At 39.2% G+C, this 19,758-nt stretch overlaps 1 protein-coding gene across 12 annotated transcripts in view; it reads left to right on the top strand.

Moving 5' to 3' along the window:
- The window catches only part of NRXN1 (neurexin 1), a gene marked incomplete at both ends in the record, with an annotated part of 666,790 nt that overhangs the window by 633,231 nt on the left and 13,801 nt on the right, over positions 1–19,758 (top strand). For 10 of the 12 annotated variants that reach the window (XM_082302935.1, XM_082302936.1, XM_082302939.1 and 7 more), the window contains one exon: positions 17,559–17,646. In XM_082302935.1, the coding sequence (XP_082159061.1) occupies positions 17,559–17,646 (88 nt within the window). The remainder of the gene's footprint in view (positions 1–17,558; positions 17,647–19,758) is intronic. The other 2 variants (XM_082302932.1, XM_082302930.1) reach the window with 1 other exon arrangement.

The raw sequence follows: 19,758 nt of genomic DNA, 5'->3' as shown, positions 1-19,758 counted from the left end.
ATGTATCAGATGTTATCACTGAAGAAACCCCGCAGTGTTTTGAATAATTTGTGATCCTTCAAAGAAAACTAGAAGGGCTCTAAGCAGGCCGTGTAGTGATAAATATCAATCTACATGTGTTCCTATATTGATGTAAAAAAGCTATTCCTTACTTTTATTAACAACGAGGTCAGGTTGGTAGTAAAAGAAGACAAACGATCTTTATTGATACTTACACTACATGTTTAATGGAGAATAAATATTGCAAATGCTCACTATGACTGCTTATGCTGTGGAGAGAAGCCTGCCATCTCCTAGTCAGTATTTGAGGATTATAATTCCCTCTAGGAGGCTTTGCTCCAGCATTTCCAGAACTCATGCTTTGCAGTATCCTGCAGTGGTAGCACTTGCTGTATGGGCATTTTCCATGTACACGAGAACTGCCTAATGCTCAGTCTGCTCCTGTTAAGTTGATGCAGGGGAGAACAGCCTTCCTTAAGTACAAATTGGCACATACAGCTGAGATTTAGCTATTAGCGTTGTGTTATAATGGCACATTTAGCTTTTGGAGCAGAAGGAGTGTAAACACCCCGTCTGCCGGCATTTGCTGCGCCCTGTTGAGCTGGGAAAGCAGCCGCTCATGGAGGAGAGACTGAGGTAGGGGCAGTGGAGTGCTGGTGTTGTGCTTCCTGCCCACTGGCAAGTGGCAGCCCCTGTCCTGCTGTAGGAAGCAAAATGCTCACTCTTCCCTGATTACCCTCTTGGAGACCACCAGCCACCCCTTTCTTCACGGTGGGTTGCTGCCTGCCTTTCCCTTGAGGTGCTTTCCAGGTAAAGCCACCTTGATGCTGCTCAATCAAAATTGAGCCATGGGTGCAGAAGATTGTAGGAGGAAGAAACCATTTGCTTTTTGTCCTGCTGTTTTAACTGGAAGATGTTGCATAAAGCTACAAGTGCAGAGCTATGCACACCAAGGTGGTAATCTGTCCTGAAGGAAATCCATAACCAGAAAAGGATTTAAGACTGCAGGGAAGGCTTTCACTTCCTTTGCTTTTCCAGTGCTAAACCCCATATGAATTAGGAAAATAGCAGCTGTCTAATGGAAAATGTGTATTTCTCATTGCCATCACAGAAAACAGAGATTTCCTGAGTTTTGTTTCGGTTTAAAATGCTAGGATTGGGGCGCATTTGGAGATTTTGTGTGTTTGCAAGCAAATGGTAGGATAGGAGAGGACATGACAGCAGGTTTTTGCTTGGGTCTACAGCCCTACAGCTACCTGGCTAATAAAGAAAATGGGAGCCAAGTTTCAAGACTGCAAAAGAAGAAAGAATCACTTGGTGTCAGGGTGTTCCCTGTATTACAGGGTGGGAGTTACAGATGAGTTTTCTAGACATGTTTTCCCCCATCCACGTTTCTGTCGCCCATGGAACAGAACTGTACTTTTAAATGTTAACCTCATCATCTCCTCATCTATTTTTAATGTGGAAAATCAGGTAGGGAAGCTAAAGAGCAGCTCTATTACACATCTGCAGATTATTAAAATCAGTTACCACTTGTTTTATTGTCTGGAGTTCTGAAAAAGAATAAGGAAAAAAAAAAAAAAAGCTAGGGGTTAAGAGGACAACCTGTATGCTCTGAAAACAAAGCAGGTACTTCCAGACTGAGCATTAGCATGTGTCAAGTGTGTTTTAGAAAATGCCTTTGCTCTATTACCTGTAAAAATACTACAGGGAGTGACTAGCCTACTCCACGCATTGATGGATGAGGTTAAGAAGAGGGACTTTCTTGTGTTGAAAAGGGCTTGTGAATTTTATTTCCAGAAAAAAAGAGCTAAAGACAAATGATTGCTTTGCTCAAAAAACCACTCAGACATCGGGGTTTTCCCTAGGATTTTCAGCATCCCAAATATCTGAGTGCAATTTGCTTAAGTAGATATTCCAGACCTACTTTAATTCAGTCGTTGCTACGGAAGGTTGTAAAGAACAAAGGAGGGAGGCTGCAACGTTTTCAGTGCGCTGAAGCAAAATATTAAGACATGCTGAAATATATGTATACTGAGTCGCTAGGCTGCAGACACTGGGAAGGAAATCTTAAGGAATTGCCTCACTGTGTATCTGATGAAGTTTACTGAGAGGCTGTCATTTTGGTAAGCCAAACATGGCCAGCTCCTCTGTGGCCTTGTATTATGTAGGGCACTCTGTAGTATGATGGATCTTTCATTACCAAAGACTTCACTGTGAAATTAAGCATTGTGCCCTCCTAGGACCCATCCCGTTCTGGCTGCTGAAGCAGTTTTCAGGTATAAGATCAATTAATAAAGTTAATTGGGGATTAAAGTACAGTAGGTTGAAGAAAGTGCTTGTAGCTGGCTGAGTATATGACTTGAGCACCCCAGAGAGTCTTGGCTGCAGAGGTAGTTTGTCCATTGTCTGTGAGTTTTATGTTCATAGATTGCTGTGCTGAACTGAACTAGCCTCAAACTTAAACCCTCCCAAAGTATGGGATGCTTTGGCTCTGAGGTTTTGATTTCAGGCCTGAAGCTGTCCATTAATATCACAAGTGTTGGACAATTGCATTTATTTTTGATGAATGTATCCAGGAAAATTTAGTTTAGCTGAGCAGTGAAGTATTATTAAATGGACTAAATGCATGCAAGGGTGATTCAGATATTTCTGCTTTATCTGCTGCTTGGGCTTTTGAGAATACTTGAACATTGAATTTTCACACCCCTCGTTTATGCTGAATCGTTACAAAATTTTGCCTCAATCTAAGTTTTTCTTCCTTTGCTTCCAAATATTAACCTCATCATAAACAACCAGTATTCAAAGCAGACCCCATTTGAATAATATATTATGCACAATAATTCAGGAAAGGTAATTGATAGCCTTTAGAATATATTTCTATGACTTTGCCTTCACAGAAAGGAGCAGTTGAAATATCTAACTGAATGTATAGATATTAAGGGTTTTTCTGAGCATGATTAAGTATTAGTAACAAAACTATTCTTCCATTCCTAGTTGTTGAAAGTGCATCACTGTAAGTAATTTACAAATCTTATTAGGATACAATGAGCACCAGGCAGTTTATATTCTGGTTAAGAACAGCATGCATGAGCTGAGCAGTATGTTTGAGAGCTAAACTGCCACTGATGCACATCCCCACAAATAATTGCTATAGCAACATTGTCATAATGTCTGAGATCTGCCTCTCTTGGGTTTGCACATGAAGTTTTCTTTATGTTGAAACAAAATGCCTTTTCAAGTTGAAAATATGCTGTAATGGTGAGGCTATTGATGGCTTTTGTCTTTTAATTTTTTTTCTTCAAGTAATTAAATTTCAAATGTTAAGAAGCATAATGGAACATTAGGGGAAATCATTTGCTGTCATAGTGTCCATTCATCATGAAATTCAGCATTATGTGGCTCCTTCCATACAATTAATCTCTGCAAATTGGTGTGATCAGGTGAAGAAATTCTCTGTGGGCAGTCTCACTTAACTTGTGGAGTTTTTTCTTTACTTCACCTGAGTGCTTAGATGCTACACTTACATTCTGTAAAAATCATCAAATTAAGGTTCCAGAGTTGGTATTTCTTTCATTTCAAATTGCTGCACATGGTGAATACAGGTTGTGTCTCTGCATATTGGGAAATCTTTGACTTACAGCACTGAGAAACAGAGTTGTGGACATGCCAGCTTCCTTCAGGGACCCTAAAAATACAACTTGCATTTATGCAATGTTTTTTTGCCAGGTTCTGGATCCCAATTCCTGCTTTGTGGTGTTGGATAAAACTAGAAAGGATGCCCCAAATGACTGAGGCTGCAGAGCAGAGTAGCCAAGAAGTACTTGCCAAGAGGTTTGGTGTCATAGTGAAAAATGTTCGTGTGTCTGAGGACTACTTTTTTGATAGCTGATCCAGGAGGAGAGGGGTAGAACACTGTTTTGCAGGCAGCTCCTGTGCTCTTCTCCCTTCCAAGCAGCTCAAAATCTGTTCCTCTATGTTGAAGCTTATTACAGATAATAAAGTTCATGATACATGGGCAATATTAAGTGAAGAACGTTACTCCATTATTATTATGATTATCAGAGAGCAACAGATGAAATAATTTCAGCCAGGCTCTTGGACTGGTGCAGTGAAGTCTGAACAATGACTGTGAAAGGGAGAGCGCTGAGGGCAACAGAGGAGTTCGATCATCCGAGCAGGCTAATTAGAAATCTTTCAGCAGGGAGACAAAGGTGAGCAGAGGTTATAAAAAATAGATTTTGCAGAGATATTAGGGAGAAGAGAGAAGTCCTGTGCTCCAAAGGACAGACATCAGGAGAACAGCAGGGGAGGAGGAGGTTGAGTCCCTTGTGTGAGACCGTAGAATACTAAAGACAAGAGAAATCAATAACAGGCCATGTGTGAAGGTAGTTTTATAGCTTTGTTCAGACCTAAGGAATCTGGGGAATCTTAAGATATCTGGAGAGTCTAGCAATTGCATGTTTCTGTAAAGATGTTAAAAAAAGGGAAAAAAGAAAAAAAAACCACCTTGGGGTAGTCAGGTGCTGTGCTGCAATGCTGAAGGGAGACAGCACTGAAGTTTCCTTAGACTCATAAAAGCTTAAGAGACTTGAGTGTAGACTTGAATGTGACCCTTTGACTGCTGTCCAACAGGAGGAACGCAGGGCACGCTGACAGTGACAAACTGCCTGGGTGCCCCGTGGTGAAGCACTGGGAGAAGGACTGCAACAGCCTGATTGAATTCAGATTTTCTCACGTTTGCCTGCATCGTTTTGGTCGCACAGTTTGCTCTCCTGACAGCAGTACATGGCTGTTAGAGGCAAGAGAGCTAAATCTGAAGAGCTGCAGTGTAGTGGAGTTTGCTCTGCAGCCAGACACAGCAAGATGTCAGTGTGAGTGTAACAGCTTGTTCCCGTGAAGGGTCTGACACATCCTACTGCTGCCATTACGTGTGGATGGGTGAACCCATGCAGCTCCACCTCCTCCTGTGGATGCCCAGAGCAAATCCATGGGCTGTCTGGAGGTGCTTACCCTGCCCTCCAAAGCTATGCACAGAACATTTGGTCTTTTCCCAGCAAAATTTATGCACCTGGGAGTTATACCAGTGGTAATTAAATTCATTTGTATCACAGTAACATTCCCATATAGACAAGAGTGACAGACTCAGGGAGTTTAATTATAGCCTTTCCTGACATAGCATGCCTATTTAGGGAGTCAGCTGAATGTTTTAGTTGCACCAGCAAGAACTTCTAGACACCCATCGGAGTTTGAGCCTGGGTCTTATGAAATCCTTTTTACTTTTAAAGAGGAATCTTACTCTGTCTTGCTGTTTGCACTCCAATCAAATGAAATTTCCTTGATTTTGTATTTGTATTTTCCTTGCTGTATTTCAACAGCTATACGGTCTTATGAAAAGAAATTTTAACAAATAACTGATAGGCTTCTGCCAGGGAATGGAAAGACCTTGTCAAAATACAGTGCTATACTGAATAACTGAGGTGTGCATAGATGGCTAATTTCTCATTTTGCCTCCTATTTTAAATTCTCTGCCATATTCCCAGCTATTGCTCAAAATGTAATAATGAAGGTCAGAAATACAGACTTATATGACTTAATGATTTTAACTTATATATATATTTTTTTTGATTACCTGACAGCAAAACTGTCTTTGGAATATGACTCAGAAGCGTGCCATGCTGCAGTAAGAACAGCGATTAGTGTGTAGCGTTAGGCACACTCAAGTTTAAGATATTTCCCTACAGCTTTGGGCTCTCAGTTTTAAATGATATCACCAGAAATTATGGGCCAGATGCACAACTGAAGTGTGAACATTTTGTTTCTCTGGAACTGTATGGCTTTACACCAGCTGACATTCAAATATGTTGCTATTAATCTGTACCAGCATTTTATTTAAGATGGCATCAGATTGTGCAGACACAAGCCATGTGAATTAAGGCTTCATATCAGACTCGAGTTCTGGCATCCCCTAATTGCTGGGTGTTACTTCCCTTTCACACTTAAAATTTTCCAAATCAAATGTTTTGTATTGTGGTTTTCCGAGTTCCTTTCAAAACAAACAGCAGAAACCTGTTCCACTGCACACCATGGAACTGACACCCTGAAATGGACAGCTGGCACGGCTGGAGCCTGTGGATTCACCTGGCAGCTCTCTGCCTTACACTTATGTCTTTTAAATGATGGATCCCCATGGGCCAGACGTGCTGGAAAGCTGAAGTCTTTGCTAGAGGGATTAGCAGATTATGATTGACAGTGAAAGGAAAGCTGAAATCTTGGTGCCGGTTCCAATGGCTATAAATCTGTAATTTTTCCAATCTGTAATAATTCCAGTGACTAGTCCAGCATCCTTTGTCCTTGTTCCAAACTTACCCATGCCCACAGTTCTCCATGGCGCTCCATGTGCCACTTTGCTTATTTACTGTAGCTCTTTTCCCCCATCCTCTCTTCTCTTTGTAATGGTCTGTGTCCCCCAAACCTTACAGCAAGCACAGTGTTTCATTTCTCTTCCCAAATCTTCCAGCATCTTATTTCAGTTAGTTTTCACACATTCCTGCCCCTTCATCTCAATATTCCATCTTGCCATCGTTCTGAGCCTGATTTCTCTCTCCTTCCTACTCAAGTCTAGCCTATTCCTCCACACCACCCCAATGCCATCAGGAGCAGTCTGGACAGCAGAGGAGAAATTGTCTCCCAGGCTTCAGTTCCTCTTTGGTACTGGAAAACCACTGCCAATCCTTTAAAGCAAGACCATATTTTTATGTCCCAAATCCAAATGACCTCCTGTGTGAGACACAGTTTTTCTTAGCCTGGGTAGATTTTCATACATGTGAAAAAAGGAAGGTTCCTGGTCAACAACGTGGTTATAAACAACATCTGCATGTAAATAATATCACAGCAGTCACCTTGAGCACCTCCCAGCTGTGCAAAGCCTGCTGCTTTTCCTGGAGCATGTTTCTCACCTGAGTGTTGACTGCTCTTATGAAATAAAAGCATCATTAACAAACCCAAACACCTCTGCAATTAACAAACCCAAACACCTCTGCAATAAATGTGCACTTTCAGAAGATGTGTAATTAATAGTACCTCTGTAACAGTGGCTTTAATGAAACTTATTTTAATTGAAAGGCAGTTAGGTGTTGTCTCCTTCCAGTGCATGTGTAGCAAGCTAACTCTTGTTAGTATTACCAAGTTTTGCTTGCAGAATGAAGCTCCTCTGTAGAACATTTCTCATCCCTGCAGAACTAGTAGGTTATTTCCTCAGTATTTTCCCCGGTCGTGCCATTGTTGTGTGAGTTTGTTGGTTTTATTTTAATTAAACCATTGACATAAGGAAATGTGGGAATTTTTTAGGAATAGAACTTTTTGCTTTATATTTGAAAAGGCTGGGCTTCAAAGACAGGTTTGTGGGAAAACAGCTTCAGTTTTGCTTTCTCTGCTTTAGGTAAACCTGTGTAAGCCAGTGGTACTGGGGGATAAAGTGTGACAAAGGATCTAATATCTGGAAGAGAACAGTGTGCCCTCTTAGACCCTCACAAAGTTTAAATTTTATTCTTTACTGTAAGACCCAAGGAAGAAAATTGTTGCTAGTGGAACTGGTGCTCTTTTTCCTTCAGGAGAGGAAAACTCTGCTTGATAAAGGGATCCCAGCAGATGCTTACCTGGTCTGACTGACAAAATAATTTGCCTTGAGCCAAAGACATGCTCAAATGGACTTGAAAACATGGTACGGGTAGGACAGTATTAAATTGAAGATCCCATGTGATCTCTATTGTTTCAGTTTCTCACTTGTCTCTGAAGCAAGATGGATGGCTGGTTTACCTAAATGGCTAAAAAGCAGTCTAATGGTTTAAGCAGCTTCTTATATTTCTTCTAAAATTAATATTTTGTGCTCTGTGTTTCAAAATATGATAGGCAAGCTTTTTCCACCCTGAAAACATGCTAAGTGAGAACAGACTCCATGTGAGTTTCAGGAAGTATTCCTTGTGAAGGACTTTCCTTGCCTTCCACTCTTTTAGACCCCTAAAAAAATTCCCATGGATATCAGTAGACCAAGATATTCTTGTGTGCCACAATTTAATAGCCAGGGACGCTCACAGGAAGTAAATTGGCAGTCCTGTAGTTGTACAAAATTGATGGAAATGTAGTTCATAGTTAGTACCTTTCTAACTTTGCTGTATTTTCATAACTAAATGAATCACAAAATACCAGGATGAAAGGTACTTCAAGGATCAACCGGCCCAGCCGAGTCTTAAAAGTGTCCAATGTTGATTCCAGTCATTTCTCTAACTTTATTAAGTTTTGCTAAGAACGATCTTAAAACATGTGATTAAATTGCAAAAAACCCCAAACCCCACAACAACAACAAAAAAGGCTATGCTAGCAGCTCAATGGTCAATTAAAAGCAAGCCCACTTCCCCAACAAAAACTCAAATTGTCAATTTTGAAGGCTTTAATAATGCTATGCTTGAGTTTTCTGAGATAAATACAAATGCAGCAAGACTCATATTCCAAAAATTTGATGATCTTTGTCCATGTGATTGGTAATACAGGAATATAAATTAAAAGATTTTAATACAGGAATATAAATTAAAAGATTTGCTATCGCTGTTATAACGTTGCCGTTTAATAAGCACAGTCTCTCTCTGAGTTAATATGAAAAAGTCTCCACTGTGTTTTGTGAGTTCAGAATTAATGGAGACCAAAATGTTTACTTCAGCAAAAGAGATGGCTAAAAATAAAATGATACCAGAAAATAAAAGCATAATGCCCAGAAACATTTCCCTCATACTTAGAGGCAAAATAATTTTCTCGCCTAGGAGGAAATAATAGGATTGCATTTCATCAACCACATTCTATTCCGTATATTTTAGGCTCAGTGCAAATGTAAAAACAAAAACAAACAAACAAAAAACTTCATTTTTGTTGTTCTTGTTCTGGAATGAACTATGGTGTTTATGGGAGAGGAATATGGATGTTCTGAAAAGGATCTTGGAAAGAAAGCACAAAAGACTTTTAAAGAGTTCACAGATTATCAGGCCCTTGTTTTCAAGGGACCTATTTTCATTACCTGGGGGAAATAAGGGTGAAACATGTAAGCTGAAAAGTAGCACAGCTTCTTCTGATCAGCATGATCCATGGCAGAACTATTTGTAATTGCAGAATGAAAATTAGCCGACAGAATTATTTCTGGAAACAGAAATGTTACACCACTGTGAATCTGAAAGTTAGATGAGAACGGAGTAAGGCGGTGACTCATTCGTTCTTTATCCAAGCAGCCATGACTGCTTTCACAAATGGCACAGGAGAAAGAATAGACATTATGCAATTAGGTGCCAGTGGTTTGCTTAGTGGCACGTTGCATAGCAATGTCTGCTTTCAAGGGATGAAGTCCAGGTTTGTGCCGTGCCTCTTCACATGTGGTTTTTTTCTCCAGCATGAGAGAAAATCTAGCGTTGGGCTTGTGGTGCCTATATCTTCATGTGGATTGCTCCAGGCTATGGGGCAGACCAGGCTGAGGGGCCTGGGCAGACCAAGGTGGGGGGTCAGCCAGCAGTTCCCAAGGGGACACAGAGGGTCCTGAGAGCAGGGAATGAGCTCCCGTTTCCATCAGGCCCACTGCAGAACGGAAGGAGAGGGCAGGATGGAGCAAAGGGAACAGTGTACACATGGTAGGGAGCTCGTACACTGCTCATTCCCAGCCAGCCACCCATCCCTAACATTTCCAGCAGGAGGGATAGAAGCAGTTTTGACTTTTTACTGTACCTGTAGTTCTGCATCAGTCAGAAGCAAGACAATGTCACACCGTTTTTTGGAAAGGAAGCCAAACCCTGGTCTGTTCATCTGGCACTGCAAAACAAATTTAGGTCTTAATCAATGCAAAGATATTCATGATGCTGACATGACTCCTCATGCTCAGGGTTTTATGACATGATCTGGCCTTGATGTGAAGGGTGTGGAAGATGGACAATTCACTCTTGATTGCAGCCAGAACTGCTTTGAAGCATTAGTCCAACATTCATGGTAAACATCAGTTATTCCTTGATTCAAATATCAAATTACCTCAAAAAATAAACCTTCTTCTCCCATTCTTAGCACTCTGTGATTGCTGGTTGCTCTGCTTCCAAGAACTACAGCTAGTGCAGGATCAGCTTGTTTCAAGAAGAGAAGTCCAAAGTAGCCCCTGCTCTTACACAGTGAGCATTCTGTTATATATCTCCTTGTAAAGCCTTTAAATATGGAGGAGTGGCCAGTGAAAAACGTATTAATGGAGATGTGTGCATTTTCATTAGTTACCCAGCTGGGAGAGAAACATGGAGGAAAAACAGTGGGATAACTTTCCAGGCAGCAAACCCAAAAAGGTTCAAAAGGGGACAAGAAATGTGATATTTTTAAATAAAATTAATATAGAAATTTGTTTTGATCTTTGAAACTAACATAATCCATATGTTGCCGGAGGTAAGGAACATGACCTGATAGGAAAATGTTTGGATTCTTTTCTTATTTTTTAATTAGTAATACTTTAATTTTCAAAGATTAGTGCAGAGTGCTGCCTGGCTATCTGTCCAGGTAAAACATTGTAGCTTTGCCAGCATGTGGATTTTCTCAGCTCTGCTTCCGCTTCTTTACAGATGAGACGAGTGGCTCTAAGGCTTTGACCAAAGCAATTAACTTCCAATTCAGAACTTAAAGGCACACGGTTTTGTTGACATTATTTTATTACAAATCCGTTTCTCAAATATATTCCTGTTATTTGTGGCAGTTTTGCCCATGACAATTTAGATGTTTGGGTGGAGGAGGGTGGCTGGAGAAGTAATACAAAAGCTGCTCTGCATGGAATGAATACCATGGATTTTAAGGTTGTTGTGTGGAAAGATAAACAGTCTGTATATAGAGAGGTGGAGGCCAAAAATGAGGTGACTCTGCTGCATGGAGCAGGTGCGCTTCCATCACTGCTGGGATTTGAGGACAGGGGCTGAAGGTGCCCTGCAGGGCATCTGAGGCATCGTCTTGAGCTTTTCACCTACACCTCTGAGTTTAATTTCTACAGCACTTATTCCACTGGCTGAAAGGCCTTATTGTGTTTGGTTGCCATGTCCTCAAGGTTTCTTTTTTTTTTTTTTCCTGTGAGAGGAACTTATTAATAAAGGCTTTTGCTTTCTCCCAGCCTCAAATGCTGACAATTCAAGCAATAACATGGTAGTATTAATTAGAGCAGAGCCAGTTCTGAGAAAGTGTTTCGATTTTCAGTTACTGTATTTTCACATTACAGGGTAATAACATGTCAGCAGTTAGCAAAAGATTTAATAAATATTGTGCATGTGTTTGAAATATTAGCATTTTAATACCCATGTCCAGAAATAATATTTTTCAGTAGCACAGTGCTGAGAAAATACTTTTTGGATGTGGCTGGATGAGCAGTAATTGATGCACATGTACTTGTTTGACCTATAGCAGGTTAAATACAATGTTAGAGGCAGTTGTCTAAACAGCAAATCATCTAGAGCTGATATTACTGTTACATCACTATTGCCTCTTTCCCAGCAAACTGCCTCATGCAGTGGGAGGTTATGAACACCAGATGAGGAGTACACCTGATTAATGTGACATATTCAAGTTTGCTTCCACAACTGTCTCAGTAACCAGTCACGAAGATCTGCTTCGTACACCGAGAATTAAATTCAAGTTATGCAGTCTTGGCTAGAAAATTGTGCAGTTAATCCCATCCTGAAAAGTTAAACCTGAGTTTTTCCACATGAAAAACTTTTGTGATTGTGGTGTGATCTTGAGTCTTTTGTGATTTTTAATACCCTGTTGGTTTCTGCCAGTATTCTCATTGATTTAGGTTACTTTATTCCTCCATTTAAATGGGGAAAAAGGGGGAAAAGGAATATATGCAAAGGATTAGTTTTTGGGAAAGTCCCCCTCTGCTTCAGAAATTAATGTGTCTAGAGCAAAAGTACAAAATGCCTGCCCTAAGCTCCTTTCTGTAGGTGTTGCATGAACCATATTTTTCAAGGAAAGTTTGCCACAGCTAATGAAGAAGACATTAGTGTATATCTATTGGGTTTCCAAAACCTTTGCTTATACCTCTATGGCTCTAGCTATACAGCCTCCTGCTAAATTGAAGCAGACCTTTATGTTTAAACATCACTTGTAGCTGATCCTCTCGGAACTAAATTGCAAGTATTTGAATAAACTGTGTTTTCAGGAGGAAAAATGAAGTAAGTAGAGATGATAATGAAGCATTACAGAAAAGGGGAAAAGGAGAATTAGAGGTTTAATTTCCTTGTCCTACATCTGAAAGTATATTTTCAGACAGTCATTTGCTAACAGTCATTGGATTCTTACCCATTAATCTTCACATAATCATGTCTCTTGATATCACCTCCCTTGTACCCTGACCCTCCCCTTTTGCTGCCTCATCCCCTTTGCTCCACGACCTCACTAATAATTTTTCACTTCCTTTGTTACTTCCACTCCCAGCAAAACCATGCTCCATCCTCCCATGCCTTGACCACGCCCTTGATCCTAAGCCTCTCTCTGTGCCACCCTGCCTGTCCTCATCTCTACACTCCAAACACATGGAGTTTCCTCAGAGAGGCTTTGCAGCCTCGGCAGTGCTCGCCAGGCACCATCTGTTCCCAGCATCTCCTTGGCCAGTCGTGGGCTCCTGCCTGGCTTTCCTGTGCCTGCTTTCTTTCTGACCTTCCTTCCTGCTCTATGGGAGCATAATTTTGGGAAATGTGCTGGATCAGAGCCTGTGTAACCACCAGCACCTCTCAGTAGCATCCTCACCTGACCCTTCTCATCCTCTGCTCTCTCTCCCACTCATTTGTTGTCCAAAATCAAATTCTAAGCTCCTCAGACCAGAACCTTTGCCTTCCAGCTGCCTTTAGCACCAGGCACAATGGCACTGGCTTCTGGTATCATTTAGCACCAAAGCCAAACAAATAAATAAGAGTAATTCTGAATTACACAGTTGAAGTTCTCATCTAAAATAATTTAAAGAGTAGTCACAAGGGGTTGTGCTGATTATAATTTATATAATAATTTAGGACTGCTAGTTTTTAGCTATTGTGTAATTTGGATTTAGTTGCAGTTCTCATTGGATAAAGTATATTATTGAACAAGAAAGGAATAAACTATATTCAGAGTAGCTGTAGGGTGCTATGATTTAAAAGAGAGCTGGTGCAATACTACAGCAGAAAATATGCAGGATCCATTATACTGTTAATGAATGCACAGCTCAGATTGGTGATTTAATTTTTAGGTCATATTTCTCTCATACCCTCAGGTATAGTAGACTTCATACATAAAAACTGAGTAAGTTGGTGTGTATTTAATCTCAGTCATGCAAAAAAAATGAAGAATAATAAAAAATTGCTTTCCTGCATTGTTTATTCATTTGCAATTATTTATTTTAATGACATAGCATTCAAAGAGCACTATTAGAAGGGCACAGCCTTATTTTCTGGTACTAGTTTTGAACCAGTGATAGTAACCTTTGAGGCAGCTTGATATTTATCCATAGCTACAGACTGTCACTGTATTTAAGCCATGACTACAGCATCATTTTTTCATCTGGCCAGGAGCTTTCTTGAAATAGTCACCGTTTCCATCCTCAGGCAAGGTGGCAGATTGGTGATATTTTAAACTGTCTCTTGGCTGAGAGACAAATCCCAAGTTCTTTATTTTTGTAAGCAGATGTAGCTGATGTAAGCAAGACCTATTCCTGCAGGGGCCACACCCCTGAATAGTTGTCAGAACCAACATTCTGCAGCAACTTCTAGTTTTACTAAACGTGGGATTTTTTTGGATCCATTTTTTTTATTGCCATGTTAATTGTAAGCTTTTTCTACCACAGTTTTTTGATATGTGTACAGATGTCAAATTTTTAAGAATCCACATTTTACAGTGGACTGCATTTTAAATCACACAGTCATAGCTGCAAATTGAATCTGAAAAATCTCTGAAAATACACAAAGAAAAGAAGAAGCAATTAATGGAAGTTCTGTCTGACCTTTTACAATATACACCTGCTATTTTATTTTTTTTTTAATCTCTCACAACTGGAGTATCACTTATTAAATGAGTTTGAACAACTCACCCAAGAGACATTCTAATCCGATCATGTATGATGATGATACCAGTTGGATGTTATCCTATTAGGCACTCACTGTAAATAAGGGATTTTCCACTGACTTTTAAATCCTTGATTAATGAAAATGCTTGAAGCAGTGTCCTGTAAATTAGCCATAGTGCTAGCAACAATGGCAATTCACTTAGGAGAACTGATTTGTTTTAAATCTTCCCATCCAAATTAAAAAGCATGAGGAAAAGATAATGTGCAGTAAGTAAAACATATTACTCCATCTTGCACTGTTGATCTGCACCCCATGGCTGTCTGACACCCTTAGGTCTAAGTTCTGCTCTCTTTTCAGGTAAATTCCCATCAGTCAGAGCTATTCTGGAGAAAGAACTCCAGAAAGCAACGGGCCCCCAGTATTTAATTTATGTAGTCTTTATATTCTCTAGTGTTTTAGCTAATTCTGAATCCCATTTTGAATTCTGTTAAGCAGATCAATGGCTTTCATTTGTAGTTTGGTCACTGCCATCTCACCTGCCTTCCACAGCTCCTTTGCCCTTATTTCTGATAAAAACGTGTATGAGTAGCAGCAAAGAGGTATTTGGGTTTGGGGAAAGGGGAGAATGGGGGGAAGTTGTGACACATCTTTTAATTGATTCCTAAACTTGAATCCTTCCTGATATGTTTTTCTGAAGAAAAACACTTTTCACATCATCTTATCACTTCGTTTCTTATTCAACTACTGATACTTGATTTATTGCTTGCAAGAAAATTAGTTTTATACCAAGTATTGACTTTAAAACATACATTACTTCCTTTAATATTCTGAGACATTAACAAGGTCTTTCTTGACATGCTATATTCTCATTTATTTAAGGTATTATTCATTTCTGTACCCATAATATGCAAGCATTTTTATCATTCAAGAACTACCCTTTCTCCTTGTAGAAGTGTGAATACTCTTTCTATAGATTGGAATTAGTGTCACTTTTTAAAGACAGTTTTGACACTCTCATATAAGTAACTCAGCAAAATATCTCTCAGCCTTTAAGATACTTAAAGTGTATTATTTTTCTGATAACTTTGAATTACCAGAATTTTACCTGAAGTCTTACCATGCTGTCCTATATCAAGAGTAATCAGACACTGCAATAATCCCATAAATCTATCTGATCGTTTCTTCTTGGGTCACTCAAGTTACAAGGGTGACTCATCTGTGCATGTACCAAAGCACCCCTAATCAAAATTCCAGTTAGACCAGTAGGTGTGAGACCATTTCTTGCTGTGACTATTGTGTATGCATGTGATCCTCTCTGTTCAATGGTATTTGTGTAGAGTTCCTCAGTGATCCATTGGTAAACATTTCAGAATTCTGGCTACAGGTCATAAAAGTATAGTCTTGTCCAGTGTTGTGGGTAGAAGGAAAAATTTGACACTGTGGCTTCACTGACCCAACTGAAACTCTTTGGGAGATGCATGATACTTTATGTACTTATTATCATGTTTTTATACTTAATAGCTGTGGGGTTTACAGTAGAGATATTTTCTTATGGGCAGGCTTTGTTGGTTACTTGGTTATTTTTTCTTCCCATCCTTTCTATACTTTCTATTCTTCATATTCTTTATATTTTTTTTTAATTAAAATAAAGGGTAATTGTCCTCAAAGAGAATAAGATACTAGTTTTCAAGCTTAAGTGGTTGTCACCTGGGGAAAAAAATGGACATGGGAAATTCAAGAGGATGTTTGCAGCTGGCTTTTCTTCCAATTTTGGTTTTATACTATGGTAGAAAAAAAGGATAACTAGAATGCTTTTTTTGGGTCTTTTAAAATTTTGCAAATCTACCAACTAATTTTGGCAGTATTTCAGATTTACAGTTGTTTCCTCTAGCTACAAATTTTCTCAGCTATAAGGAAAGATAATTTTTGTGGTTATGGCATCCAAACGTAGCTGTTGTCTATAGCCTTTTTGATTACCTTCAGCAAGTTACTTCATTCTGTTATGCCTCAGTCTTTTACCTCTAAAATATATTATTATTATAATGGGCTTTTCTTTGTTATGCCTCACATATTAATGAATGTATTCCTGTATCACTTTCCTACTTCAGAGAAGTGCTGAAAGCTTATATTCATTAATATTCTTGAAGCGTGACAAAATAAAGCCTATTACTGTAATATGCTTCGCTTTAAAACTCTGGTTAGAATAATAATGATAAACAACATTGGTTAGCCTTTGGCCCTGCTGCACAGAAATAAAATTTTTACATCTTCAGATTTAAACTGATGAAGGAAAACTTTCATGCATTTTATGTCCCTCCTCTATACCCATGGAGAGATAAAAGAAGAAAGTTTCACATTCACTGAAATGGATTGTTGGCATATTTATCATACAGGAATCCAAGAATGGGTTTTGCCTGCTATGTCCTTAGCCTCTTGTTTCAATATGATGTAGTATTTTATTCTCTCCATGTATTTCCTTTGGTGAGGTGAACAGAAGCTTGAAATGGACAGTTATGAAACGTCTTGCCCATAAGAAAAGCTTCTTCCTAACCTCTTTGGTAATTTGAGAAATGACCAGGTGCATGACAGTTTATATTTCCCTGCTATTATTCCCCTGAATTACTGTAGACGTTCTTATTACATTTCTAAATGACTGTTCTCAGATGTGGCTTGAAAAGATATTCTTTTTTTCATGTTCAGACTGATTGATTGCCTCAGTGTTTCATTGTCTTGCACTGTAAGAAGCAGTAGATAGGAATTCCCCAGTTCTTTTATTTATGGTGTGTTATACCACACATCCCCTGGTTTGTCTGCTTTGTCTTGATTTATTTGATTTCTTTATACAGAAAATTGTCCAAATGCATTTTGACCTTTGGACCTAAACACAGCACTCACACAATACTTCACTTATTTAAGAAAATAAGACATTTTCACTTATTTAAGAAAATAGCATAATAATTTCTGGCATATATGCATGAGAAATGTTTGCCTCTTTTTTTTTTTCTTTTGACTCTACATCTGAGAAAGCAAGTGCAGTTAATGGAGAAAACATCACTACATTTATAATAGTTTTAACAGCTGTACTGCAGGCAGTTTATTATTTTGACTTGTTTTTTAATGCCCTCAGTGTTCTCAGTAATATCAAAGTAGAGATATTGGAGATAAAGAGGGAAGAGCAGCAGCCTCAATATACATATTCTGTCCTTCTACATTCTGTCCTTATTACAAAAAAATATTAAAATGTGTAAGCACCCAGACTGGATATCTAACACAGCTCTAAAACCTGACAAGTGCAAATTGAAAAGCAAAGTCCCATTAATACAGAGTTGGAGAGTGTCACTGCACCATTACACTTTAAGTCTGGAATGCTCTGGGCCTTGCATGAATTAAAAAAAGAGAAGACATGCTGGTGAGAATCTTACAGCATGTTCAGTCTGTTCAAGTACATCTATTTGACTCTTCTTTTCTTTGCAGAGTACAGATGACATCCTGGTGGCCTCGGCTGAATGTCCTAGCGATGACGAGGACATCGATCCCTGTGAGCCGAGCTCAGGTGGGTTAGGTTAGTCACCTTTTTTTATTACTTTCTTTTATTTCATATTTGCATGCTCCAGTCCCCAAGGGACCCAACTAGCAGGACAGTCCTTTTGTGCATCATGAGGAGAGGTTGAATTGGGGCCTTTCTAGACCTTATCAGAGAGGAAGAATTTGCTCCAAGACATCGGATGGGATGTCATGATCTGAGCAAAGTTATGGCGTGGCTGAGGACCTGAGGATGGACTAGGAAGGGCCCCTGCAGTTGTGTTGTTGTGATAAAGAAGGCACAGCTTCATTTAGCAGGAAGGTGTTGCTATTGTTTATGCCTTAAACATTGCCCTAAATAAGGTAAAAGTACCATATTTAAAATGTCATGTTATGTCATGGAATCATAGAATGGCCTAGGTTGGAAGGGACCTTAAAGATCATCTAATTCCAATCTCCCTGGCATGGTCAGGGACACATTTCACATTTACTAGATCAGGTTGCTCCAGCCTGACCTTGAACATTTCCAGGGATGGAGCATCCACAACTTCTCTGGGCAACCTGTTCCAGTGCCTCACCAATCACACAGGGAAGAATTTTTTCCTAATACCTAATCTAAACCTAGTGTCTTTAAGTTTGAATCCATTTCCCCATGTCCTGTCACTACATGTTCTCATAAAAAGTCCCTCTCCCTCTTTCTTATAGGCTGCCTTCAGGCACCAGAAGGTAGAGTTGAGTTCATTTTTAATTACTGTTTGTAGTATGAAATGTTATATAGACAGATAAAACCTGAAAATGTAGAATACAACAGTCTCAAACTTCAAATTGCTTTACAGTTTTTTTCCAAGGCAAGCCTATTTGGAGTGTAAGTTTTAGTTGTAACCAGAGACAAAATATTTTGACATTTTAGTATTTTCTGTGGAACCAAAATGTAGTAGTGTTTTGGCCATGTCTTTCCTACTCCACTGAGTAGTGGAGATTTGGTAATAATTCCTCTCTGGTTGGGTTGGAAGAGACCTTTAATTATATCTAGTTGCAACCCACTGCCATGGGCAGGGACACCCTCCACTAGACCTGGTTGCTCAAAGCTTCATCCATCCTGGTCTTGGACATTTCAGGGACTGGGACATCCACAGCTTCTGAGGGCAACCTGTTCCAAAGATTCAATTATACTCAATTATGTCTAGTTAAATACTACATACCTTCTCTTAAAAGCCCAATGTTTATCATTGAAGTGAAAGGGCTGCAAAACTTCCTATCAGTCTGAACACTATAGAGTGTTACTATATATATATATATATACTATACATATAACACACTGTAGAGTGTTACTCTGTATCCTTTAAAATAATCCTAGATAGTCCAGTGAATTACTCCTGCTTTTTTTGTTGGCTCAGGTTAGGTTTTACATTTCCTGAGTGAACAGCTCATGGCACCACGTAGATATATCTCAGTTTTCCTTAGAATTTTCCTCAGAATTCCCTTGAATTCTGTGCTGTTCAGTAGCATGCCCACTTCTAGTTGTCTGATGTAATTTGGTAATCTTTGGTACTTGTTACTTCACTTAATAGTAAAAAATTAAGATCTGTTTGTTGTGCAGTAACACATATAGCTCGAGTACAAACCAATTTAATTAGAGACTAATATATTAATGCAAATAGCAACTAAAAGCCATCTTAGTATAGCGCCAAAATCTGGGGCAGCAGAAACATCTACATAGCCTTAAGACAAATGAAATTTTTCTTCATATGCAAATGTCTCGTTCCTTTCTTAAGTCACAGAGCTTGATACCCACATGCAAGAATTATTTACTTAAACTGAAGTAAAGGCAGAGACATTTGACTTGTCTCAGTGTCTGACAGACCTGCAGGATGGCACTTGAGCTCTTCCAGGAACCAATTTACAGATTTGATGACAATACTTCAGGACTGTTTTCTTTCGCTTTCCAATTAAAGGATTTCAGAGTAATTTTCAAAATTCTGTGAAATTGAATGATTGTTCTTAAAACTGAGCAGCAATGGGTACACTCACAGAGTTTTGTATCTCTCAGGGAGACATTTCACTCACAGAAGTCTCAGACATCATGATCATGATATTCAGGAATATTTTTTTTTTCTGTTCCTTCATTCTCATTTACAAATTCTTGAGTTTG

The sequence above is a fragment of the Coloeus monedula genome, assembly GCF_965178545.1.
Source record: "Coloeus monedula genome assembly, chromosome: 2".
Taxonomy (NCBI): Eukaryota; Metazoa; Chordata; class Aves; order Passeriformes; family Corvidae; genus Coloeus; species Coloeus monedula.
The sequence above is the reverse complement of the archived record's forward strand: the minus strand, read 5'-3'. Positions and strand labels throughout refer to the sequence as shown.